The sequence below is a fragment of the Chenopodium album genome, chromosome 11, assembly GCF_948465745.1.
Source record: "Chenopodium album chromosome 11, dcCheAlbu1.1, whole genome shotgun sequence".
NCBI lineage: Eukaryota > Viridiplantae > Streptophyta > Magnoliopsida > Caryophyllales > Amaranthaceae > Chenopodium > Chenopodium album.
Genome location: NC_137844.1, coordinates 1503542 through 1530166, shown reverse-complemented (window position 1 = coordinate 1530166; position 26625 = coordinate 1503542). Strand labels below are relative to the sequence as shown.

The following is a 26625-nucleotide window of genomic DNA, read 5'->3' as shown; positions in this document are numbered from 1 at the left end:
AATAGTACACAAAAGTATTATTCAGACAACTTATACTCTAATGGTACATTATATATGCATAATAGTATACAAAAATGTACCACTGTACCATTAAGAGAGTAAAAACGTACCACCGAAAACCAAATTGTCCTCTTACGTGCATGTCAAATACATAGGCCTATGCGCTTAAATGCACTCGTGATATGAAATCGATAAATATTCAAACTAGCAGATCTTAAAACTCAACAATTCATTCACTAAATTCAGTTTATTAAATATCTTTATAATTAAAAAATAAAATTTGAACACAAAAGGGCCGTATATACACATAATTATATCGAAACTCCACAAATCATCTTTGGAAAAGGATTTTTATTTCCATTCTTGTCTTTATTTACAACCCAAAAAAAAAATGTAGATGGAAATAGAGCCACGCAATTCTGTAACAGATTTTTACATTACGGCTTAAGAAACCGCCAAATACGTGAACTCAAAACAACAACCGCCTCATCGTTTTTATTTTCCCTTTTTTTTTTCTCCATTTTTTTTAACCAAAAAAATCTCTTTCTATTAATTTTCATTTTCTTTCATTTTATAATTTGTTTGGTGCAAAAATATTATTCTTTTCACAACAACTTACTCAAACTATCCCAGTCTTCAACGTCTTCTTCTCCTTCACCATTATCTCCTTTCTCTCTCCTCCGGTACCTCTCTTTCTCTCTCTACTTCTTCATTTTTCAAGAATTAATTCAATTGATTTTATTGAATTATTTCGATTGATTTTTCTTGAATTAATTCGATTGTGTTCTTAATTTTGCAGGTCTTAAGGAGGAGATTTTGATGAGATAGTGTTGAATTTCGAGTAATTTTGGTGGAAATTAGTGATAATAATAAGGTGATTTTGTATTGGAGGTTTAACAATGGCGGCTTCAGCTTCGGCTGTTCTTGGCGGCGTTTCAAAACTTCAAATTCGTAATAATTTTGGGGATGATTTTAATAGTAGTTCGAAAAATGTCGTTTCTGTTGGAATTTCTAGGTCTTCTTCTTCAATTAACCCTAGTTGCTCTCGGTTGAGCCTTCGTCGCCCTGTGCTTCGCCTTTCTAAGTGCAGGTATACCTGTTTTCAGCTTTCTTGAAGTATTATCGTTCATTTTACTACTATTAGGTTGTGGCACTTGAATACTTTTACTTATGCAAATTGGACTAGGAGTATAATCTTGTGTTTCGTGACATTTTCTGAAATGAATTGTTGTCGTTGGAATATCAATGCGGCGTTACTTGTTAGTTTGATGTTAATGCTACCGTGTATGTAATTCTTGTAAAGAAACCTGTAAATTCTTGTGTATGCGTGCATAAATTCAAAGATATTACTTATATAGTAATGAGGTTTGAAGGCAGTAAAATGTGTAGTGTAATGTATTTCGGTTTGGAGAACTCAGTATCAATTACATGACATGCTTAAATAAATGTATAAGTGTATATACAGATTACAGACTATTCAGAATCTGTTGTTCCTTTTCTCTATTGCTTATCTATGATCCGTAACTTAGAGTTGGAATAGAAAAAAGGTGATCTCTAGGCAAGCGAAGCTCCAAATTCCACCGATTAGATATAATATTAAACCAGGAAACAAAGTAGCCTGCAAAGTGGATGATAACCAAAGTTTCTTGTTGTTGGCTTGTTTTTGTTATCCAAGATGTAGTCCTCCCTAGGTAAAGTACAGAATATACGAGGCCTGATAGTTGAGAGTAAGACAACAATTTTGTATTAGAAACAACTTTTGGAAGAGATTGAGCAAACATGAGTGCTTGTTGTAAAAAAATTTGCCGATGGGCTAGGTGGATAGTCCATGTCAATGTCAAGTAATGCCCTATTGCCCTCTCTTCTTTCCTCTTCTTTTTTCAAACCAGCTTCTATTTCTCCTTGTCTTTTTCTCCTTCCTTTTTTGTTTTTTTGTGTGTATTGGGGATGGGGGTTAAATTTCATAAACAACTTTCCCATTCTGATGTTACTAATTGTCTCATTTTGAATATTGTGAACTTTTGACATTATAACATGCTCTTGGAGTCCTTTGCACTGTGTAAGCTACGAAGGTTGTGTATTAGTTCATTAATTCTGACATTATACCTCTTTTTTTACTATCATATGGTTGTAAGGTGGTCCAACGATGGTCGAACTGTTGTATCTAGATCGGTTAAGATGAGTAATAATATGTTGAGGCAGAAAGGTTTCATTCTTATGGAGCAGAGGCCTTTGGCAACTTCAACCAGAGATCAAGTGTACCTATGCTGCAACCACACCCGTCGCAGAAGGGGGTCATTTGTGAAGAGTTTTAGTTCAAGGTTTTCAACAGACAAGTCAACGTTTCCATTGTCAAAGAACGTGCCTGACATTGCATGTGTAAGTAAGCTTCTTTTAACTACTTTTTCTTGATTAGTTGCTTGGGAAACCTGTCATCTAAGCAATACTTGGGAATTGTGATGGTATATAATATGCACTATTTTGGTGCTGCACTTGTTTGGAACTGGTTATTAATATAATCACTGAATAAATTAATTGAGGGGATTCCAAATTGTTAATCAGAAATGTGCACAAGGACCATGGTTTCTGTATGAATTGTTTCATATCAATAGATGCTGTTTTGTAAATGCTGGAACTGGAACTTCAGCTTGGATTTTAGGTTCAATCAGAAACTTGCACAGGGATTGTGCTTTCCATATTAATAGTTTCATATGAACAGATTCTATTTTGCAACCTTGGATTTTGGGTGCCAGTGAGTGCTCATTGCAAGACATTAACTCCAACTAACCATAACTCACACTAGTGGGATTCCATGTTTGACTTCAAATGCATTAATGGTTTTTATTTTTATTTTTATTTTTTTTATTCAAATATTAAATATGCAAAACAAAAGATACCTTTATCCATGGAGGGACTTATCCCCCCCTCCCCCACCTTTTTTCAGTAAACTATCATCTCATTTTGAGGTCTAAAAATGTTGTCAGAAAATTGCTATTTGAATGAACCGTAAACCAAATCCAATTCCATCTTGTCTTGTACAGACTTCAGGTTTCTTGGCTTCTCATTTGAATTTACTGTCATTCTCCCTAGGAAAGTTTTCCTGTTTTTGACCAAGTGCATAGAGTTTCTTCATGAAAGCACTACTTATGCTGTGAGCAGAATTTTATTGATTGCTGACCTGTATATTTCTACTTCTAGTTGATTCTTTAGTTGCATCAATTTTATCATAGTTCTAATTATTTGGTGAGTTTCTTTTGTTGATTTCAACTTATGTTAAATCTTATGTCACCGAACGCTTGTCCAACTACAAGATTTACAAGGGATCCAATCCTCAAATAACATTTGAGAAATAAGCTCTATGTGCTGGCTTAATACTGTGCCATGGAGGCAATTGCTGAAATGTGGCTTAATTTAAGGATATAGTAACCAATGTATGAAACTGTTCCTCATCGCATGTAAAATTTGTGTATTTTTAGTTGAAGCAACATCATGTTCGATGCTCGGCTGTTGGTCCAGATGAACCACATGCAGTTAGCACAAACTGTTCAGAGGGAACACTGGAGAAACCAGGTTTGGAATTTCTGGATCCTGAAGTAAGAAGAGTGGAGGTAGAGGAAGCTTTGAATTCTGAACTTCCATCTCACCCCAAGCTATATCGAGGACAATTGAAAAATGGACTTCGCTACATAATTTTGCCCAATAAAGTTCCACCAAACAGGTACCTGTCACCTAAATCATAGATTCCCCTTCCCCAATTCATGTTCTTATAATGCATGTCTTGCTGTGGGTTCTGGATAATCTTCAAAGTTACAATTTTGGATTGTTATTAAATAAATGGTGTGGTTGCTATTATATTCTAAGTGATTAGAATGGGAATTCGGTAGAGGTGCTAGTGTGTGGCTCTAGGCCTAAGGCCTTCATATAGACTGGAGACAACATCTAAGTGCTTGATTTGAAGATGTTTTGACTTTAAACTATCGTGTTCACCAATCAACACTCATGCATGAGTTTATAAAACTTTGCTTTGCTCAATTATGGTAGTAGGTGGCATAGCAATAGGCAACTTACAACTGAAAATTAAAAAAGGTTCCCTTATTGTTCCTTTTTCTTTTTTTCTTTTTTCGGGCAAGTTGCTTCCATAACATTGATTACGGAAGCTGTTATTCTTTGTGAGGCCTGAACAAACCTGATATGGGTTGTAGATGTAGTCCTGTCAATATTACAATTTACAAGTCATCTATTTTCCACACACACTGTCTTTTTCCCTCTAATGGCGGTTGTTCTAAGTTTGATGCTGGTGTAATGGGCTTCATCTTGTAGACTAAGAACACACCAGTGTTCAATGTAGAATCACGACAACACAATAAGCCTTAGCCCTGTTCTACTTTATAAACCTGCAGTTCTAATGTTATCATCCTGATTACAGGTTTGAAGCACATATGGAAGTTCATGTTGGTTCTATTGATGAGGAGGATGACGAGCAGGGGATTGCACATATGATAGAACATGTTGCATTTCTTGGAAGTAAGAAGCGTGAGAAGTTGCTTGGTACTGGAGCAAGGTCTAATGCTTACACAGACTTCCACCACACAGTCTTTCATATACATTCTCCAACTCATGCAAAGGTTTGTTGCTTTGGTCTCAGACATTGTTGTTTGATTGTGGCATGATAAAATGTATGGGTTTTTTCAGCTCTTGATCTGGTTGATAACACAAATTTTATGCACTGTGATGCTTTCCCTGTAGAGGTATTCTTGTTTGACTGCATGTAATAACACAAATTTTATGCACTTTGGTGATTTCCCTGTAGAGGTATTCTTGTTTAATTGCATGTAATTAGAGAAGCTGTCGAATTATGTGAGGAAATAAGCAAAGTTGTCCAATTACATGTGTAAAATAGAGGTGTCAAATCACATGCGGAAATTTATGTTCGTTTTGGAGTATTTCCAAGTTCAATCCTTATGCACAATTTCACGTAGCTTCATTAATACTTTCTGTAAATGTTCAAAGATAGCAAAATAAGTAACACCATCATTTTACCTCTGCTGAATTTTGCTGATTAGTTTCCTCCTATCCCTTTTCCTTTTACTGGCCTAGGTTCCGTACTTTGGGTGTGGTTCAGATTTAACACACTTAGATTTTTTTGCCTATATTATTAGGCGTAGCTGAATTTTTATGGAGTTCTGCTGTAATTATGGCGGCAAACTTTTGTTGGTGTGTGGCAAGAGTAAGTACATGTCTATATAGTTAGCCTTAAGTGCCTCCAACTTGGAGGGTGTGTGAGTGTGTGACAAAAATCACATTGCATTAACCTAGTGACTATTCTAAGTGATTGGTTAAGAGCATATTCAGTTAGACTGGCATTTCCATGAGCCACTGGGTTATGCTACCTATTAAATTGCTAAATTATCAAATACTTACCACATATGCTATATGATCATTGCTATTGGCCAAATCTGGCCCCTATTACATTAATGTGCACATATGTAGACACACTAACTATATGTTTGTGGTGTTTGTTAGGACTCTGATGGCGACTTACTCCCTTTTGTTCTTGATGCTTTAAACGAGGTAAGTTATTGGCATTATGGCACAATTTTCCTACATTTATAATATATGTATTTTTTCCCCTTCAAGTGGTCTTATTGATAGATTAAGTAAGGTATGCTGTCTTTCATGCAGATAGCTTTCCACCCTAAATTTCTTGCATCAAGGGTTGAAAAGGAAAGGCGTGCAATATTGTCTGAACTCCAGATGATGAATACTATAGAATATCGTGTTGATTGCCAGGTGTGTTAAGGGTGGTGCCTTATGTTTAGATGCTTTCTGTTTGTATTTGCTGGTAGTTCTTTTTTTGTTTTGTTTTGTTTGTTTTTTTAAATTCTTGAGTGTAATTTCATTTCATTTTATCCAGCTTCTACAACATTTGCATTCCGAGAACAAATTGAGCGGAAGGTTTCCTATAGGTTTAGAGGAGCAGATCAAGAAGTGGGATGTTGATAAAATTAAAAAATTCCATGAGCGCTGGTATTTTCCAGCAAATGCTACTTTGTATATTGTTGGGGATATCGATAACATCTCGAAAACAATTTACCAAATTGAGGTGAGAGGGTAACATATCTTGTGTTTTTGTTTCTCTTTCAGACTATGGGTTTCATGTCACTCTGTGATTAAAATGTAGGCTGTATTTAGCCAGACTGGCTTGGAGAATGAAACAGAGGCTTCTCCACCTCCAACGCCTAACGCATTTGGTGCGATGGCTAGTTTCCTAGTGCCTAAGCTCTCAGTTGGCCTTGGAGGAGCTTCTCAAGATAAGTCATCAAGTTCTGATCAGCCAATAATTACTAAAAAGGAAAGACATGCAGTACGTCCTCCTGTCCAACACAATTGGTCTCTACCTGGAAGCGGTTGCGTATCTGATCCTCCTCAGATATTTCAACACGAGTTACTTCAGAATTTTTCATTTAATATGTTTTGCAAGGTATTGAAAACATATTGTCTGCCAATTAATGTTTTAAGACTAATGTGAATTGCCTGTGTGCTTCTTTCTGTGTACCTTGCCTTTATGGTTCTTTCTCTGCTCCTTTTATATCATATAATATCCTTCAGCAGTCTGATAACTAATGCCTCGGCATTTAACTCAAACTGTTCCACCCAGTTGGTATTTGATAACACATAACAGCTCATGTGTCTGAACGATAGACTTAGTACCTATCTCCATAGCCGCTGGAGTCTCTTGGCATAAAGGTCAAAGCTGAACCAGCAACTATTTCATGTCTTGTTCAAATCTCTAGAGAGTGAAGAGTGGGAGGAAAATTTTAATATGTTAGAATAATATGAATATTAGTATGAACATAACTATATTCATTATACCTTGTTAATGGGCTAAGTAAACCAATGGGTGTAGGGTTAATTGGACAGGCCTTCAATGGAAAAGGTCTTTAGTTGTCCGGGTCAATAGCCCAATACTTTTGTAAAAGATATGATATATATTTTTTTTTTAATTTACCTGCACAAAGTTTCATATTCACTACTTCAGTAGTACTTTTATCTTTCTCATTACTCAATTTCCTTGCTTGTTAATTTTTCCGCCCATTATTAACATGCGAACAGCTCTAATGTAACCCATTTTGACTCGTTACAAGTTGACCTGTTGTTGACTTGCACCGACACTGATCCAACTCTACTTGCCCAATACCAAGGTCTATTCTACATCACCTTAAAGTTGGCAAATGTGATTGCATTTTGCTAAGAATTTGTTGAGGTGGTGTTTACTTAATTACGGATAATAGACAAACATTTTATTTTTTATAATTTATTAAGCTGCATTTTTGCGCTTTCAGTAGTCTTTTTTGAATGTAAAATGGAAAGCTTATTTGAATAAAAAATTTTGTTAGCTTCTAATACCTATTTCCAGACTTCCTATTTTTTCTCACTTACACACTATTGTTATGGCCGACCCCACTTATGGGATTAAGGCTTTGATTGATTGATTACTCACTATTGTTATGTTGCAGGTTCCCGTGAATAAAGTTCAGACGTATGGTGATTTACGAAATGTACTGATGAAGAGGATTGTTCTTTCTGCCTTGCATTTCAGGATTAACACTCGATACAAGGTGCATTAATCTGAATATTCAGCTGTTTCACTGTTTGATGTCTAATTCTTATGAATCAACCCATGGTTTTAATGTTGTCATTTGCTAAGAAATTTTTTTATATTTGATAAATTTGTGCTATTATGACTGCGCTACAAAAAGATGCGTGTGAGCTCTTTAATCTTTATGGTACCGATTCAGTGCCATTTGCAGTTCTCTTTGACTTCGTCATTTCCGCATAGGGCGCCACATTAAACTCTAGGCAGAACAAATGAGCAATGCGTCTTTGATCAAATTTCTAGTGCTGCAAAGTTTATGTTGTTTTAGAGTTAGAAAGGATTTGATTTGTTACTGGTTATGTCAAATGTATTCTTTACTTAAAAATTGAAATCAACCTTTTGCTTATGCATTTTGTACTATACTGATCTTTGGGTTTTGTCAATTTTTTTGTTTTGCTTTGTTTTTCTGACTGTATCTAGTCAATGTCCTTTCAGATTATCTCTATTCTTGGCTAATGTTTGTACATTAGTGTAGCCTTTGGAAAGGTTGCTTTTGCCTTTTAATTACTTTGTTTCTCCCCTCATATTATCATTGGAAATGTACAGAGTTCAAATCCTCCTTTCACCGCGATTGAATTGGACCACAGTGATTCTGGAAGAGAAGGTTGCACTGTAACTACTCTTACAGTTACTGCAGAACCTAAAAATTGGCATAATGCAATCAAAGTTGCAGTTCAGGAGGTTTGAGTTCTGTTATACAAGTTTGACTGTGCAACCATGCATATTCTTCAAAAAAATTTCAAGTTGTAAATCAGTAGTGTTTTCATTCTGGTTGCAGGTCCGAAGGCTTAAGGAATTTGGAGTGACTAAGGGTGAATTAGTTCGCTATAGGGATGCTTTGTTGAAAGATAGTGAACATTTGGCTGCAATGATTGATAATGTGCCATCTGTGGACAATCTGGATTTTGTTATGGAAAGTGATGCATTAGGACACAAAGTGATGGACCAGCTACAAGGTCATGAGTGTTTGGTTGGTGTTGCTGGAACAATTACCCTTGAAGAGGTATTCTTATGTTTTATCTCCTAATTTGCTAACTTCCCTTCAAATCACAAACTGAATTGTGCAAATTAATACGCGACACACTTTTCAGTAGTTTAACAAAATTAAGCAATGACTTTTATACACAATTTGTTTCTGATCTGCTGGCCCTTTATGTTTATTTCCATGCACTTGTCAATATTGATACATGCGGAATGTAGTTGAGTTATATTGAGTTGGATAACTTTACAAATGACGAACTTTGCTAGAAATCTCACTGGGTTGTGAGTTGGCCATCTTGGGAATGAATAACAAATAATGAATTGCATATGGATTTTTGGTTTACTGGATTTCAAATTGTGGGGTAGTTGGAACCTATAAGGGTAGGTGTTGAAGAATGGTGCAAAGCCTCCTTTTTTTGGGCCATATAAAATTTTCTTCTGTACTTCCATTTTGGGTTGTATACTTAAATATTTCTTTCATAAAATCAATCCCTTTTCCTTTTCCATCCTAGTTTCTCCTCTTACTCTTTGCAATCTCTCTATCTATATTATAATTATATTTCCTTAACTACTCTTAGTTTTCATGCCCAAGCCACATGTGAAAATAGTTTGGGGAAGGTGGGAGGTTATTGTCACAATTCTCACAATGAGGAAATATTGATGTCTGAGGTCGCTAAATGAGAAAAAAAGGAGCCATCTTTTGACATCATTGTCAGGACTTGTCCTTTTTTGTGTGTGTGTGTGTGTTGGGGGGGGGGGGTGGCTGGGTGCCTCACAGTCACAAGTATAGCCTCTAGAGCAGCCACGAGGCATGTACCTCATTGAAGTGACACACAGCTAATCAAAATTAAATGTTTTGATGGATAAACGGCAGTTTTTGAGCACTTTGGGTGTGCCTCCCCTGCTTCCTTTTTAAATCGCCTTTTCCTATCCCAATGAAGCATTGGATCCTTACCTCTTGACCTTCATTGCCTACACTCTTTTCTATACGCTGTTACTTTTAGGCCTTATATGCTACTGTCAAAGCAGGTGACCTTGGATTTGGTAAACCTTGAGGCTCAATTCTTATTTGAAATTCGTGAATTAAGCTTATAGGCTTATAGCCTATCCGTATCTTGAATTACAGCCGTGGGATTTGGTTGACCAGTATAATGGTGATGTCCCTGAAATACTGCGACAGGTAAGGAACTCTTTATCTTATCTTTTTATCATGTGACTTTGGGGGCAGCCTTGTCAAATAGCCTCTGAAATGGACTCCCAGATCAGCATATGAACAAGGGGACCTAAGGAACATCTTATAAAACTCCATTTGATGTATGGGTTTGCTGTGGCGGATCTTGGATTCTCTAGTTGCATATGCGTAATTAAATGTACCATCTAAAAGACCAAAGTCCAAATTTACTGCCAATTGTTATGTATATGCCTTATATATTTGGTTACATAATTCAAATTGACATCTAGTTGAAACAGAAAAATTTAACAGTAATATAGTAGCAAGTGTATTACTATTAGTAATAGTAAGTAAAATAATAACATGTGATTCAAATTTGACTTACAAATTATGCTGATTTTTGTCCATGGATGTGGCTTTTAGTTGAATTTCATCTGAATGCATTATGCGTCTCAGGGTTCCAACTGTATTTTATAAAAGTTTCTGAATTATATCCTGAGGTCTAAGTTTAGAAGTTATGTCTTATATGCAACTCTTGTTCCTAGAGTGATGTTGCTTTTGCTGTGGTATGCAGTATTAGACGATTAGTTCTTTCCCATAGCCATGGAGTACTTCATGATTAGATGTTTACATGTTTATTATTTTTTGGGTCTATTCTGCAAGCATGTTTAAAAGAAGTGTCTAGAAGAAGGTATGGTATTCCAGTATATCTGTATCTCAACAAAAAGTGAGGGATGGTTGGAGTAAGATTTTAAGATTATGCCAGTTCTGTGGGTGCTTGTTAATTCTTTTGCTTTATTTAATAAGGAGATGGTTCAGTTACACAACGTTGAGGCTTTTATCCTATCCTTTGATATTTCCAAGATTTTGTATAAATTTAAGACCTCCATAGACTAATTCGTGTTGTTGTTTTTAGGTCAATTCAATTGGTGCTGAAGTGCTGGAATTTATTGCTGATTTTGGAAAACCAACTGCCCCTGCTCCTGCAGCAATTGTAGCTTGTGTTCCTAAAAAAGTGCATATTGATGGAGTTGGTGAAACTGAATTTAAGATATCACCAAGTGAAGTATCTGAAGCTATAAAATCAGGATTGAAGGAACCCATTGAGGCAGAACCAGAGGTGCAACCGTGCAATCCTTAAAACCATATTCTCGTACTTTTTGTAACTCAACATGTGATGTCTGTAAATTAAATTGCTTTCTTGATTCAATTGTTGTTTCTGTGCTTTTTTTTTTTCCCAGCTTGAGGTGCCAAAAGATCTCATAACTTCTTCACAGTTGCAAGAATTAAAATTGCTACGCAACCCATCATTTGCACCACTGGACGCAGCAGATGGCACTAAATTATATGACAGAGAGACAGGAATCACTCAGCGCCGTCTTTTAAACGGTATTCCTGTAAATTACAAGGTATAACTTCGCCATGTCATGATTCATTTTGAGCATGATTCTGCCAAGCACAGACTTTTGTATAGCATTTGTGTAATCTCCAAAACACTACAAGCATCGTGATATAATGGGCCTTTTAAGTATACGGCTTTTATAGGTCATTTGGATGTGTACATCAGTACTTGAGATCTAGACTCCGTATTACATAGGTTTTGTTACCTTTTCGTTGGCCTGGACATTCCCAAATTACTCAATTTGGGAGATGCAAAGGGATTGGGTAGTGCTGTAGTTTTGAATTTCTGTCTGTTTGTAAGGTTACCCTGTCCTCTTGATGCACTTTTACTTGTGTAGATTTGATCAAATATAATTTCTTAGAGAAAAATATATTGCCTTGTAGAACGCAGGTTTCTTTGTATGACAGTTTTTCCATAGCATCTCGTAGACACTATATAGTGAACCGTGCTCCTTTTTCAAATTCTTGAAGCTCCAAAGAATTGGCTTACCTTCTTGAGAATAGGGAAACTTCTGGTTGCCTAGTGTCATTCTCATTCTAAAGTACAGGTTATTAGGATTCCTTATCACCTGCTTGAAATGTTAGGAAAATAATATATAGAAATGAAAAGAAATATCAGAATGGAAGAATAAAATTAAATAGAATAATAGTTGCATTCTCTAAGGGAACTCATAATTTCAAGTTGTTTGGTGAGAGAGGAGTTTGCATGCTTTAATTTCTTTTCTCATCTTCACATTACCCTGCTTTCGCTCTGTTTGATTGATAGCCTTTTGCATTTGCTGATGTTGTTTTTACTTTCTCACTTGTATAGTTATATGTGCTTGAATTCAATGTCATGGCAGATCTCAAGACATGAAAGCCAGAGTGGTGTCATGCGGCTCATAGTTGGTGGTGGACGGGCCATGGAAAGCTCAGATGAAAAGGGGTCTGTTGTTGTTGGTGTTCGGACGCTCAGTGAGGGTGGCCGTGTTGGCAACTTCTCTAGAGAGCAGGTAGTGTCCATCTAATATCTTTGGTTCACTTAAATCCTTGTAAGACATTGATATTTCTGGGTATTGCATGTTCATTGTGGTTTTATGTTGCTTATACTTTGCTAGTAAACTTTGCTGTCTAATATACCTCTTAAATCTGAATAAGTAGGGGATATGTATTGTAGCAAGACCGAAAAATATGCTCTTTTAGCTCCACTTCTTTTACAAGAACTTCAAAATTTTCATTTAACCTTTGAAAACAAGTTATTGAGTATTGTATCAATCAAGCATTTTAGGGGGATTTTTAGGCCATATCAACTTGTCCAAGTAACATTGCTTCATCAATAAGAATGTTATCTAATGTTTATAATCTTGTGGCAGGTAGAGCTTTTCTGTGTGAATCATCTGATAAATTGCTCTCTGGAATCTACTGAGGAGTTTATATGCATGGAATTCCGTTTTACATTGAGAGACAATGGAATGCGTGCTGCCTTCCAGTTGCTACACATGGTTCTTGAGGTACTTATTATAGTTCTTGCTCTTCCAATCAATTGGCTTGTTCTATGTAGTTTATTGCCTGGTTTAGCTTGCTTTTCTGGGAGCATTTAACTTGCTTTCAAAATGAATGATTTAGTTCATCTAGTCTTGATTGATTTGGGAAATGCTGTGTTTTTCTAGAATTATTCAGGCCTTCTTGTGAGCTGGATCATACTGGTAGGGTGGTGGTTGTGCTGTAGGTGGCTTTTCCTTTAATTGTCTATCCACTGGTCTGATTCAACCAGTCTTGCTTTTATGACTAGTTATCTCCAAGCCATTTGGTTGTCAAAAATGTAGGATGAATTATTGGTAGCAACCAGTTCTATTGGAGATAGTAGCATTTGACCAATATATAGAATGAGGAATAGCTCTTTATTTTTTTATTATTAACTAAAGTTTAGAATTCAAGGTATTGTTCTTTGTATGTCATGTTGATTATTCATCTAAGTAACCTGCCTTAGTAAAATTCCAATATTTAACTAGGTTCCTAAGTAAGATGCAATGTGGCTATGAATCAGACTGGGCTGGATGAAGGCTATACTCTATTGCCTATAGATCCAGCTCTTAGCAGTTAAAGCCAGAAGAAAGGCCTGCCAACTCAGTCATTAGGCTGCTATCTGCTTCTGATTTCTACAATGCCATTAATTTTGCTGTCACTGTTAATAACCTCGTTGACATGCAGCATAGCGTCTGGCTGGATGATGCGTTTGATAGAGCAAGACAGCTATATATGTCTTATTATCGGTCAATTCCTAAAAGTTTGGAGCGTTCAACAGCACATAAGCTTATGATAGCAATGTTGAATGGAGATGAAAGGTTTGTTGAGCCTACACCAGAATCATTGCAGAATTTAACATTACAGTCAGTGAAAGAGGCTGTAATGAATCAGTTTGTTGGTGATAATATGGAGGTAACCTCTCTCTTGGCATAAAATCTGAGTACAAAGTGTCTGAAACATTCTTAAAAGCGTGCCCTTTTCTCTCAAATAATCAGGTCAGTATTGTTGGAGACTTCTCAGAAGAAGAGATTGAATCTTGTATTCTTGATTACCTTGGTACGGTTAGAGCAAATCGTGAATTTGAGAAGAAGATTTGTGATGCTATTATATTTCGTCCACCATCCGATATGCAATTTCAGCAGGTTAGATAAAATCTGTCAATTTTGATTAACTTGTACCCCAGTTTTCAGACAGTAGTGCTGCAATCTAAGTTTTTCTTGTTTGTTTCGAAGCTTAGCCGACCCCACTTTTGGGATTAAGGCTTTGATTGATTGATTTTGTTTCGAAGCTTGGTGTAGTAGTCATACATGCATTGTCCTTAACAATAGATTGTCTTGGTCACTGAACTGAATTTCTATCATATTTGCAGGTTTACATAAAAGACACAGATGAAAGAGCTTGTGCCTATATTGCTGGTCCTGCACCAAATAGATGGGGCATCACAGTTGATAATGTTGATCTTTTTGAAAACCTGGGTAAGTCCTTTTTTGTTGGTCTTTGTAAGTGTTGACTTTGTTTCCTGTCATTCACTTGGTTGGAATCTACAATGGCAAGAACTCTGTTACAATTCTTACAAAGATGTTTAATGGGTGCTCTAATTAGTTCAATACTGCTCCTAATAGCTTTTACCGTAGTCTATTCTGTAACACTGTTGAATCTTTGATTTCTGTAACCAGCACTGTTTTACCTTTTCATGATTCATAACCTGTCAACTACTCTCTTCATCTCTGTTTAGTATTGATACTTACCATGACATAAGTATCAAAACTACTCTCGTTAATCTGTGATTTCTGTAACCCACTCTGTTTTACCTTTCCATGATATATAACCTGTCAATCACTCTCTTTGTCTCTGAGTAGTTTGTTACTTATCATGGCTTATTGTTTTATGTGATTATTTGTTTGATTATCAATTGTAGTATTATTAAATAATTTGATGTGAAAGGACATAGTAGGGTTATATGTTATCAAATAATAGATGTCATAGGAGTTAGTGGGGGAAGACCATGACTTTTTAGTAGCAGGAATATTGATTTTTTTAAATAAACTAGGGATTTTTGCGTCTTCCCCAAAATAGAAAGAAGTAAAAACTCATCTGGGACAGAAGAAGTAATATAGTTTTGACCTACAATCTCATAATCGTCAAGTATGGATCTTGTCATTCGACTGGTCAACTGTCAAATGAGTGGTACGTAGCCATCAACATTAACATTTCTCCAACGCCTGTATAGAAGCTCATGCCTTAACCCGTTAGTTGGTTTTTTTTTTTTTTTTTCTTGGGGGGTGGGGATATTGGATATTGGACATACACAACCTTATCCCTGCTCCAACACTATACAGATGGCTGTTTTTATTTGATCCTGAAATTCATATGTAAGGACTGTTTACACTCTAGATTAAATTGAAAATGTAGATTGTTTAACGTTCCATTTTAATTTAATCCATTATAATTCAGAACTCAAATAGTTGTGAATGTTTTGACTCCAGTGGAAATAAGTGTAGTATAGATCAAAGTAGTTGGTATTGATTTTTGTATTTGGTATACAAGTATAGATTTTATAGCTGCCCTTTGAGATGGTATCAATTTCTATATGCCGAACATCAAATGGTACTCAAACTATTATATGGTGCAATTTCTGCTCTGATCACCTTATAATGTTAAGAGCCATGAATTGATTTTTTTATTGAAGATTTGTGCAAATTTTACTTTGGAATTATGAAAGTGTGTCCTGATGTGTACATGTTTTTTGGTTGACTATCATTTTTGTCCTTTTGATAAATATCTATATTACTTAGAGAGATTTTTTTTTTTTTTTTTAATCATCCTTGACCTGGTTGTAGGTGAGCTATCAAAATCTGAGACATTGCCATCTGACAACTCCAATGATGTAAAGGAGATGCAGAGCAAAATTCGGGGCCATCCACTCTTCTTTGGCATAACAATGGGGCTGCTAGCAGAGATTATAAATTCCAGGTAACTTTCTGGATAGGGTCTTCAATCTTTTTTCATAAGATAGCATGTTCGTCTTTCTGGCTAAAGTTAGAATTAGCCGTTGCAGATGATCTCACCACTTGCAATGGTGGTTAGTTTATCATGATTTCTTTGGCTCATATATTTTGTCTGTAATAATTCTTCTGAAAGTGAGGCTAATTGATGTTTTTCAGCCTCTTGTTAGAAGACACTTATTTGCTATAAGTAAAGTTTGGTTTTGTAAAATCTGCTTAGAGCTAAATGCTTTAATTATTTTTGTCCATGAGTCGATCTAATCGCAGCCACCTCCGCCTTAGGAACAGGGGGCTGGGATCATATATTTTTATAGTGATATCGGTATGGCTATGCTGCTCTGTAGAGTGCAGACCCTCCATACCTTGCACTAGGTGCACACTACGGGAGGACTAGGCCAATTTCTGGCTCCCTGATTTCAATTCTCACTCTTCTGGTGTTTATTTATTTTGGGGGTGGTTTTTTTGTTTTTGTTTTTGTTGGGGGGGGTGGGGGGTGGGGGGAGGTTATGTAGTTTGAGTGTTCAACTGTAATTTGCATCACCTTCATTTTGAGCGTTTGGTTACCTTTTACAGGCTTTTCACAACAGTAAGGGATTCTCTGGGTTTGACATACGACGTGTCTTTCGAATTGAATTTATTTGATAGGCTAAATTTCGGGTGGTATGTGATCTCTGTGACATCAACTCCTGGAAAGGTGTGGACTTAATTCAGACAATGCATCCTTTTTCATAGAGACTTTTTTGGACTTCTCTAATAAAACATATTTTCAGGTACATAAAGCTGTTGACGCTTGCAAGAATGTGCTCAGGGGGTTGCATAGCAACAGAATAGCTCCAAGGGAGCTGGACAGGGTTAGTATTTTTGCAAACTTGATGTGAACTTGAATCTTTTTTGTGGAACTTTCTTCTCATTGGGTTGGGGTTGTATCAAAGAAAGCAGGCAGAGATGTACAATGGAAAATTAGGGAGGGAAAGGGCTGGTCACTTAAGTATATTCAGTTATTTGTCTGATGCGGGAGTCTTGTGGTGGTGTTTGAATTTGTTAACCATATAGCTAGGAAAATTAACTTTATGCTTTTACTTCAGTTTATAATAATTACACTGGGATCATTTTTCGTTTTGTTGCAAGCCATAATTCTCATTCAGATAGTTTCATTTATTCCATTGAAACACTCTCGGATGATGTTTCCACCACCACTAACATTGCCATTGATTACTTCTGATTATAGATGTATAAAGCTAGATTCTGTTTTATGTATCAAATTAGTGGCTAATAACTAATAAATAGTCAAATACATGAAATAATTGGAAACAGGTGTTCGGCTGCATTCTCAGAATAGGAGGGGTAAAAGAATGTTGTCTTTTTGTCCCATTATTCCCTTTCATTTGCTTATGTGCGCCTGTGGGTCATTTCTATTCCGCTGACATGTCTTTGTTGGTATTGGACTGCTGCCGTTGGCCTTGTTATCAATGTCTACTTAAATCCATATAATGAACTTGATTTACAGGCAAAGAGGACCTTATTGATGAAACATGAAGCTGAGATCAAATCAAATGCGTACTGGCTTGGGTTGTTGGCTCATTTGCAAGCATCTTCTGTCCCAAGGAAGGTAAAATGCCTATACTTACCATTCTGCATCCCTTTATTTCAGTCTATAAAGTAATTTGTTTTTATTTCCTTATATCAGCTGGTCCCTTGAAAATCTGATATTACTTGATCTCCTTTTTTCCTCCCATCTGATATACATTCAGGGCTTATCATGCATAAAAGATCTGACCTCCCTCTACGAGGCTGCCACTATAGAGGATGTATATGTTGCCTACGAGCAATTGAAGGTGGATGAGAATTCCTTGTATTCATGTATTGGTATTGCTGGAGCACAGGCTGGAGAAGAAATTTCAGGTGGATAATACTTAATTTTTATTTTTAATTTAATGATCCATCTTCTTGGTGAGTGAAAAAAGGGAGGAGAGGGGGGGCAGTGGGTGGGTGGGTGTAGTAGTCAGGAATGTTAATAATCTGTCAATTGGTTGGAAACTGTTGACATGCATGATATTAAAGGATGTCAATGCAAACATAGAAATTAGTGTTGTCATTGATCTATGTAAATATGCTGTATTTCTTATTATAATGATTGGTTTGGTGTAGTTTTGATATCTCATTAAGAATTTTTTGGATACATAGATGCAGCACCTTTATTAAATGATGAAGAGTCGGTTGGAGGGCTTCCAGGAGGTTTGCCTATCGGGGGGCGTGGGCTATCAACGATGACACGGCCAACTACATGAAGCCAGTCAATTAGTTGATTTGAGTTATAAATGGTCTGTTGGCCCTACTTTGGTATAGGTACTTTTCTGGCCTTTTTATCAATAATATGCAACTGGTTTACACACCTTTATGATTTTCTCCACACCTTGTTTACCAGTCTTAACCTATTATTATGTTGACAGTAGTCTAAGTCATATATTCAGATTACCTATCTCCCTGCTGTGAATTGGCTACTTGGCTTTCTGCTGTGTAGGTGTGGCCTTGTGGATCATTTAAAACAAAATGACCTTTAATTGTTTTTCTCTTTAGTTTTTTGCCCCCTGGAGAATCTCTAAGAGGATCTCTATTTGATGCTCTTTATGTCAATCTTAAATTTTTTGTCGTGGCTGAATGACATGCTTGATGCGCTGGGGAGAGTTATGGTGGCAGAGCTGAGCCTTAATTTTTAGTTTTTGCGATTTACCCATATACTCTTAGTATGTTTTTGTTCACTTGGGGGGTGTTAATGTGTTGTATACTCTTGAGAAATAATATCAGGGAAAAACACTGGTATTTCGTATCTTGATACGTGCATAGCCAAACTATTATGTTGATACGTGCATAGCTCTAATACCTCTTGATATGTAATCCAGGTTAAATGGTGTTCTATCAAGTGGATAATTGTGTATCTACTGATTGCTGTCAAAGGATCGGTTGCTCACTCAAATTTAACTTCAATGGGAACCATTTGAAGGAGACAGGCATTCATGGTGCCAAAGTGCAATTGAACCAATATTGTTGGACTGTGGCTCCAATTTAACTTTCCTCGAACTCTCCAATAAAAATATACAAGAATTTGAAGGAACTAGATTGTTTAGTTGATCATACAGTAGGCTTTTTCATTAGGTACTATAGTCAATAGTACAACCCCTTATAATGTTTGTAATTTTTTGTATTCATTGTCCCCTGATTAATTTTTGTCAGTAATGTCTCCAAGAATTGGGCCAAAGAATAATCATAATAGAAACATTCGTGTAATTATTTTTTCTTGTGTATATTCAACATAATTTTTCCTCGACCAGTTGCCCTTTTCACTTGCAGGAATTTTTTTATTTTTTATTTTTATTACCTTTCATGGCTGGTGTGGTAATGCGTTTGTTCCTTTTCCGGCGCATTGTCTTTGAAAGTTATGCAATTTTCTGTTCAAATGCAGCCACCCAACTCCACCATATACAACGTTTATTTTACCCCAAGGTGTGGTGGGGAAGGGCAAATGACGGGAATGGGGAGGATATTGACATCAGGTCTTGTAATTGTCCAATGGAATGTGAAAACGACTACTGTATATTATAAGTAATATTATGCCTTTTTGGTTCAACACGCATCACTACCATGAGACTAGATATTTACCCAGTTTATCAGTAAGGCTTTGTCTTTCAACTACGGAGTTTTGTTTACGATCAATTAAGGATTCAGTTGCAGAGTGTGTTTTTGTGACTGCACCTCTTCAACTCCGAAATGGATTTTGACACACCCTTGTACGAGAAGAGCATAAAAAACTGTACTCTCACATAAAGGTGTGCCAAAATTATTTCCCCTTCAACTCCTTTGCTTGACTTACTGCTGTAGCCTATGAAGTAGAGGAGTTATGCTTTGACAATTCAACTCATGCAACTTCTATGTCGGCAAATTATTAACCAAATATTACAAGAACCTTAAAAATATAGGGACTTTCATAAAATTTTCTTTTTATTTTGTAGCTGCCAAAGTGTGTTGGAACTTTTCAAGGAGTGATTCGGTTACTAAAAAAATTTACACCTTCGAAACAATACTAATTGCATTCTTGAAGAATAGCTAAAACACATCTAATACCAAATTATACATAGCCGATCACTTTTGTAAGTACACTTCTCTTTATCTGAAAAGTAGCCAGGGAAAAATGGATAACACATTACATGGGTCAAAAATTCTGTAATCAGAATAAAAAATTAAAAAAAAGCAGGGGTAGATAAAATGGTAATATACGAGTATAGCACCCAGATCAATTAACAAAATGCAATTACCCATTTTGGCTTGCAAGATTTGTCTTACTGAACAAATTACTCTCTCCTTTCTGTGAGGGAGAGCATTTCAAAGCTACATATATGGTCAACGCAGATCCCTTGTGAAGCGGAAGAGTTGTCTTACTGAACAAATTACTTCTTCCTACTTTCTGAGGGAGAGCAGTTCAAAGCTACGGATATGGTCATCACGGATCCCTCGTGAAGCAGAAGCTCGTGTTCGTGAAGTTGGCCTAGACTCTATTCCCTGGTGAAGCCTCTGTACATTTGACGAATGGCGGTGGGACCCATTAGAAGCAAGTCGACCTGCACGATTCTCCCCAAGGTCACTAGAGGAAGTTGGTCTATTGCTTGTGACAGCAGTGGCTCTCCGAGTAGTGCTGCTAACTCGGGAAATGTTTATCTTCTCAGAATCTCTTTGCTAAGATTTGTAACATCAATGTTAGAATATTAAAGAACAATGATTTTGCAGCATGAAGGAAGATGTTCATGCACAAAATTAACTGAAATCTTCAAAATGTGGCAGGTCTGTTATAGTTAAATGTTACTTATAAAAAAAAAAACCTGTAACAGGACTTGTCATCTATAAAAAATGGAGCAGAGTGGATATAATTGGAAGGTTGCATGAACAAGAAAGGCCAGAATAATTTCCAAGTAATTATTAAGTAAAAAAGTTTGAACAAGAATAACAGTGCCATATTGCCAGCAATTAGTATTGAATATAAACCATTGATCACATGTAAAAGAGGTACTAGTAATTTACCATGTCTCGGGATGTAGCTACATCTTGTGAGTTTCTTTGCTTGGACTGATCACCAGAACCAATAGTATTTCGGCGGGAAATGGCTTCTACTGCACCACTAAGTCTATCACGAAGCTCACGCCCCACTAAACAACATAATATGAACTGAGTATCAGCAATTAAACAAAAAAAAAAAAAAAAAGGATAGCTAAATACCAGAAAATTATTATGATTAATAATTCAGTCAAGTTTTTTTTACAAAAAAGAATTCAGTCAACATTCTTTGGGTGTGACATCTGTTGAGAACTTGAGATTGTCATCTTTCCCTGTTTAATTTTTGATTTCTTGTCATTTTTTTTTTTTTTTCGAAATAGATTTCTTGTCATTCATTATATATATTTCATTTAACTTCATACATTCTTGATAATGACTTGGCTGAGGATAAAGGACAGAATTTTTTATTTTTTTTCCTTGAAATATGTCTGTAAAAAGTTGACATACTATAAGCTAGAAAATCATATTGCCTCCATAAGAAAGTGACAGAACAGAGCACAAACCTGAGGGCCTTTCTGGCCTTTCCGCAGATGGTCCTGCATTTAAAGCTGGCTTAGGACCAGGATACTGGAAAAAACAAACAGTTAGGTACAAACCTAAAAAAAAGGGCAGAGAACAATTGCCCAATATAAACATTAAAAAAACTGACCCGTGTTCTAGAGCTGCCACCAATTTGGGGATACTTCATTATAGTCCAGTCAAATACATAATCGAACTGATAACCTAAGGAAAGGTCACGATTAATGTCTCATTCATACTCAAGTGTTGCTTGTAAGATATAATTCTCAAACAAAAGACTGAATAGCGAAGAGAGAATAAACACCCCAAATCAATGAACATAATCAAATCTAAAAAATAAACTTTTCATAAGATACAAATAAAATTTTGTTGAACACATTTACCTTCTCGAATAAATAGGTCCCTGAAAAGCCTCTTTAAGTACGCATAATCAGGCTTATCTTCAAAGCGTAACGATCTGCAGTAGTGGAAATATGATACAAATTCTGAAGGATATGATTTGCAAAGCACCTGTTGAATACATGTTCCAGTTAGCAATGCAAAGTGTGAAATTGATGGAAATATATATATATATATATGAATAACAAACCATCCAGATATAAAATGAAGAGAAGTGACAATACAGATTTCACACCCGACAGGCATCAGGTTTAGAGAATACTTGAAGGTATAAGGGAGAAAATTCCAATATCAAGGGCTCTAAGAGAAAAAGTCCTTTATACCAAATTTTAAAAATTAAAGAAAAGGAAAATGAGGTTAAGAAACCCCACAGTACCTCTATGGGAGTCATCATCTTCTTTTCACTGATTTTATCATATTTCTGCTTTTTAGTGTTCGCTTTTAGCCCTTGCCACGGAAGACTGACACAGATAAAACACACAAGGACAACTTTGAATATAAGAAAGAAAAAAAGGGTTTAAAATAGATTAACACGAAAAGACAGCTGTTATGCATTCAACCTTCCTCTAAGGAAATACATTAGAACATAACCAAGAGACTCAAGATCATCCCGTCTACTTTGCTCTGCAAAACAATCGGACGAAATCAAAATCCATGAAAACTGACAAAGTGAGTGACTACTTGTTGAAATGGATAAAAACTATACATGAGCCACTAACCAATTCCAAGATGAGTATTCACACTTGCATAACGTGCAGTACCAGTCAGGCTCTTGTTCTCCCTGAAAAATCATTATCACATGTAAGTGATAATGAGAACAAAGAACAACATCAAAGGGACGCCCAAAACCCTCAAAAGATACATTGACAGGACCAATACAGCAATTACATAATCAAATTCAATCAGATAACATATATGAAATAAAAAGGAAAAACCCTTCTATTACCTGTATGGTATGTGCTTATGAGTTTGTAGATCCCTGTACTTCTTAGCTAACCCGTAATCAATAATGTAAACCTACAGAAAAAGAAACATAGCAGCATATCATCTTTTCATGTTCTAATTAACAGCATATCACAAGCAAGTTGTCAACCTAGCGGCTGACAAGGCCATCTCAAGCAACAGAAATCTTATTCAAAAGATCAGCAAGATCTCTTATCCACTATTCTTATATTCTAGCACAAATAATTCTCTTGCTCATTCCACCAAAAAAAGATGTGTAAAATGTCAGTGATAATCCATGAACTTAAGCTGAGAAGCAAGTCAGTTGCAGGCTTGCAGCTTAGTAAAAAACCTTTTTCTACAAAATTATTTTTTAAGAGCCTCATTCTCTACTTCATAAATAACCCAAAAGTGTTCTCTCTGTATTAATTTATTTATTTTTCATTTAGCAGAAAATGTGTGTTCATGATAAGATACCCAATCATCTGCATTTCATAAAATCTCCCACATAACAGTCGCACAAATTTAGCAGGCACCACAAACAGCACCAACGTGAGACTTAAAAGGTATATCCTCTCTATTTTAAGTCTATTTCTAATTTCTAATTCACTCCACTTGCACCCTGAATGTCTACTTTGAACTTGATTTTTTTCGTCATTGTGTAAGTTAGCAGCCCAATGGTAGTAAAATACTTGACACCATCCCATACACATACACACAAACACATCAATTATAACATTGGAATAGTGGAATGTACCTGATTCGCTTTGCGACCAAGTCCCATTAGGAAATTATCAGGTTTTATGTCACGGTGAAGGAAACCTCTTGAATGCATGTACTCAACTCTGTTGATCTGAAAGCAAAATAAAGATATAAAGCATCATCACCTGCTTAGGATAACAATGTGCCACAAGATCTTGAAGATACTTACTAACTGGTCGGCAAGCATTAGTACTGATTTCAATGACAACTTTCGATTGCAGTAGTTAAATAGGTCTTCCAGACTTGGTCCCAGAAGATCAATCACCATTACATTATGTTCACCTTCAACTCCAAACCATTTGAGATGGGGCACTCCAGCTTCAACAACATTAAAAACAACGTATTTATAAAAGATTCTTACAGTTGTAAAGTTATAAGCCTTGCATGCAAGAGCACTGATAGTGCATCCCTATGCAAATATTCAGAAAAAGAAACTGAGGCAACAGCATATCGGAGATAAGGGGTATACTCCAAAAGCCTCAAGGGCATCAGGACAAAGACATTATATGGTCATATCCAAAAGAGTAGGCAAATAGGCATAAGGTTAAGTTATTTGATGAATAGGTTGCCTGGGAATTTAAGCTACGAAACATATGATTTGCATTGACTTCATCGCATTCACCTGAGACTTTTAATGGAATATGTCACACAAAGCCTGCTCCAGCAAATTGAGCTTGAATAGATAAGCAGATGAATGATGTTTCACCTCAACATTTACACACAACATTGAGGATAAACAATACTAGAGTAGAGCAACAAATTATATGGTCTGAGTTCTTAATCCTATTTCTATGAATAAAACCAACATATTATCAAGTTTCAAAAGGTGTTAAATCTCGATCTTTGGCTATATAATATAGTTAACTTACAAATTAATAAATCCTATTCCATCCAAAGGAGACCACATCCAAAGCAACAAGCTTCACACACACACACACACACGGGGAGCTGCTAAAATCCCAGTTTTCCAACTTTATTATAGATAATAAGTAAAATACTTACTTCCTCCTTGAAGCAGCATATATAACTTTGATTCATAATGTAGTTGAGGATGCTTGGTCTTCACAGATTCCTGTAACATCAGTGTTAAGAATAAATATGAGGCAATATATACAGGTTCATACACCACTTAGGGCAACATACAGGTAGTGGTAAAACCAAGAAAAACCAAGCAAGCAAGCTTCTTACAAGAACACACACATACACCACACTTCCTAGAAGGACTCCAACGACAAAACATCTCAAATGGGGTTCCTATGTGAAAATCAAAAGCCAATCAACACTCTTTTGTCCAAATCAATTCTGTAACAGAACTAGTGGTGCTAGCACAACTGATACATTCTCAATTAGATACAAGGAAACCAAAAACACCATGAAAAATCAAATTTTCTGTCAATTTAACTATAAAAAATACATGCTTATGAACATCCTACAAGCAAAACAACATCATCAAGCACTTAACAAGCAAGTAATGACTTTTGTATATGCAAGTCAACTACTCTAAATTTAATCATCAGATAGCGAAAACCCAGAGAAATCATACCATCTTAACAGCCACCTCCTCACCAGTTTGGATATTGACCCCTGGATCAATCAAACCAACACATCAAATTTTGGTCAAACACCAAATTTATGAAACAAACTATTCAAAAAATATTAAAGCAATCAAATTTTACCTAAATACAGCTCCCCAAATGATCCACTCCCAATTTTTCTCCCCATCTTGAACTTCCCACCAATAATCTGATCCATCTTTAATCCCCCTTTTTTTTTCCCTCTTTCTTTCTTTTTTTGTTTTTTCAATCTACTGAACCCCAAAAAAAATCAACAAAATATAATTTGTTGAGGAGTCAGATTTAGCCCCGCTCAACCAAAAGTCAAAATTTCCAGATCTTAAATTCCAGAAATTATGGTAAAAGAAGCTCCAATTAAAGAAACAATTTTTGCCCAAAAAAATAATCAATCAAATTTGCACAACTTGCTGTACACGAAACTAATCAACTAACCATATACATTAACACCAATTCTATTAAAAATTCGTCGAATAAAATCAAAAGGAGAAAATTAGGTTGAACATCAAGATTGGTAAAAACCCTAAATCTTCCAACAACCCCACAAAAAAGGTCCGAAATCGTGGAACCCTAATGAGAAAAAAGCAATTGATTATACGTTCATGCAGCAATTGGAAACCCTATCTATAATCATTGCTAAATAAATTATCGCATTTCTGCGTATTTTGAGAGAAAAGGATAGAGAGAGAAAGAAGAGAGAGAAAGGCAGACAAGACAGAGGGAGGAGACAGAAAGAGAATGGGGTTAGAAAATAAACGGAAATTATGTCTAGTGACGCATTTCTACATCAATTTTGGATTTACAATTTTTTTTTACAACTACGAAGAAAGGGCACGTTTGTTATCGTTTTTTACTAAAGTCCGTAATAATTTTTTAGGGTAATGCTATATACAGTCATAAGCATTTAATATACTTTTTTTAATATTAAATTGAAAATTATTGACAATTTACGAATAAATCAGTGTAATAAATGTTTATTATTATCAATTTTCTTCATTTTTAGCTTTTTATATGCAACCCTAAGAATCGCATATATTTTTTTCCTATTTTTTATAAGGACTATTTATTATGTGTTTTTTTTTTACAAAATACAGAGTATTATTATATAATACGACATCTTATTTAGCTGATGGTATTACTCCCTCCGTCCCCGAAAGAACGACTTATTTGGCCTAATTTTAGTCCCAAAAAATATGACCCATTTGTTTTTCCCAACATCTATTAAATCACAAAATTACCAATATATCCTCAAATATTTTTGTCATATAGCTCATTCTCCCTATTTTACCCTTGTATTTTTTCAGATGTTTGTGTCATCTCCTCTCTAAATTTCTAACTTTTTTTCTCTTTCCTGCCACCATTAATTTTTCTTGTGTTTTTCCATACATTTGCACTTGCAAATTATTAATGACTTGTGTTTTCCCATATATTTGTACTTATAAATTAAGTTTTTTTAATACTCGCGAAATCAACCCAAATGTGTTGTTCTTTCGAAGACGGAAGGAGTACATAGTCAAATAAGCTTAGAGACAAGGTATAAATGAGGTTATTAACTATGAATAAGAAAGGTTATTGTCCTCACTAATAGCTTATATGTGAGCCAAAGAG

General features: G+C 35.7%; 2 protein-coding genes across 2 annotated transcripts; one reads left to right on the top strand and one right to left on the bottom strand.

The window, feature by feature from the left end:
* Positions 1–541: 541 nt before the first annotated feature.
* Positions 542–19049, top strand: LOC145567114 (stromal processing peptidase, chloroplastic-like). Its single transcript, XM_081626345.1, has 26 exons — positions 542–683; positions 800–1090; positions 2136–2379; positions 3477–3718; positions 4427–4625; positions 5524–5571; positions 5683–5790; positions 5915–6103; positions 6182–6481; positions 7518–7619; positions 8204–8338; positions 8436–8660; positions 10726–10929; positions 11051–11218; positions 12053–12202; positions 12563–12700; positions 13401–13628; positions 13712–13858; positions 14086–14191; positions 15557–15689; positions 16295–16415; positions 16492–16572; positions 17229–17330; positions 17473–17623; positions 17906–18067; positions 18622–19049. Exons 2-25 carry the CDS (start codon positions 900–902, stop codon positions 18007–18009), a joined length of 3816 nt encoding a protein of 1271 aa, XP_081482471.1. The 5' UTR covers positions 542–683; positions 800–899; the 3' UTR covers positions 18010–18067; positions 18622–19049.
* A 730-nt stretch (positions 19050–19779) lies between these two features.
* On the bottom strand, positions 19780–25755 carry LOC145567113 (casein kinase 1-like protein 10). The gene is made up of 14 exons (XM_081626344.1): positions 25123–25755; positions 24990–25030; positions 24449–24518; positions 23616–23764; positions 23442–23537; positions 22689–22759; positions 22462–22523; positions 22303–22366; positions 22119–22203; positions 21727–21853; positions 21474–21547; positions 21328–21391; positions 20792–20916; positions 19780–20449 (listed from the first exon to the last, which is right to left on the bottom strand). Exons 1-14 carry the CDS (start codon positions 25196–25198, stop codon positions 20174–20176), a joined length of 1380 nt encoding a protein of 459 aa, XP_081482470.1. The 5' UTR covers positions 25199–25755; the 3' UTR covers positions 19780–20173.
* Positions 25756–26625: the final 870 nt, after the last annotated feature.

Excerpts from the sequence above, each read along its gene's own strand:
- LOC145567113 (XM_081626344.1), bottom strand. The coding sequence starts at position 25,198 with ATGGATCAGATTATTGGTGGGAAGTTCAAGATGGGGAGAAAAATTGGG. Across the intron at positions 22,524-22,688 it reads CATAAGCACATACCATACAG|GGAGAACAAGAGCCTGACTG; the intron begins GTAATAGAAGGG and ends ATGATTTTTCAG. Across the intron at positions 20,450-20,791 it reads TAGCTACATCCCGAGACATG|CAAAGAGATTCTGAGAAGAT; the intron begins GTAAATTACTAG and ends TACAAATCTTAG.
- LOC145567114 (XM_081626345.1), top strand. The coding sequence starts at position 900 with ATGGCGGCTTCAGCTTCGGCTGTTCTTGGCGGCGTTTCAAAACTTCAA. Across the intron at positions 2,380-3,476 it reads ACGTGCCTGACATTGCATGT|TTGAAGCAACATCATGTTCG; the intron begins GTAAGTAAGCTT and ends GTGTATTTTTAG. Across the intron at positions 8,339-8,435 it reads TCAAAGTTGCAGTTCAGGAG|GTCCGAAGGCTTAAGGAATT; the intron begins GTTTGAGTTCTG and ends TTCTGGTTGCAG.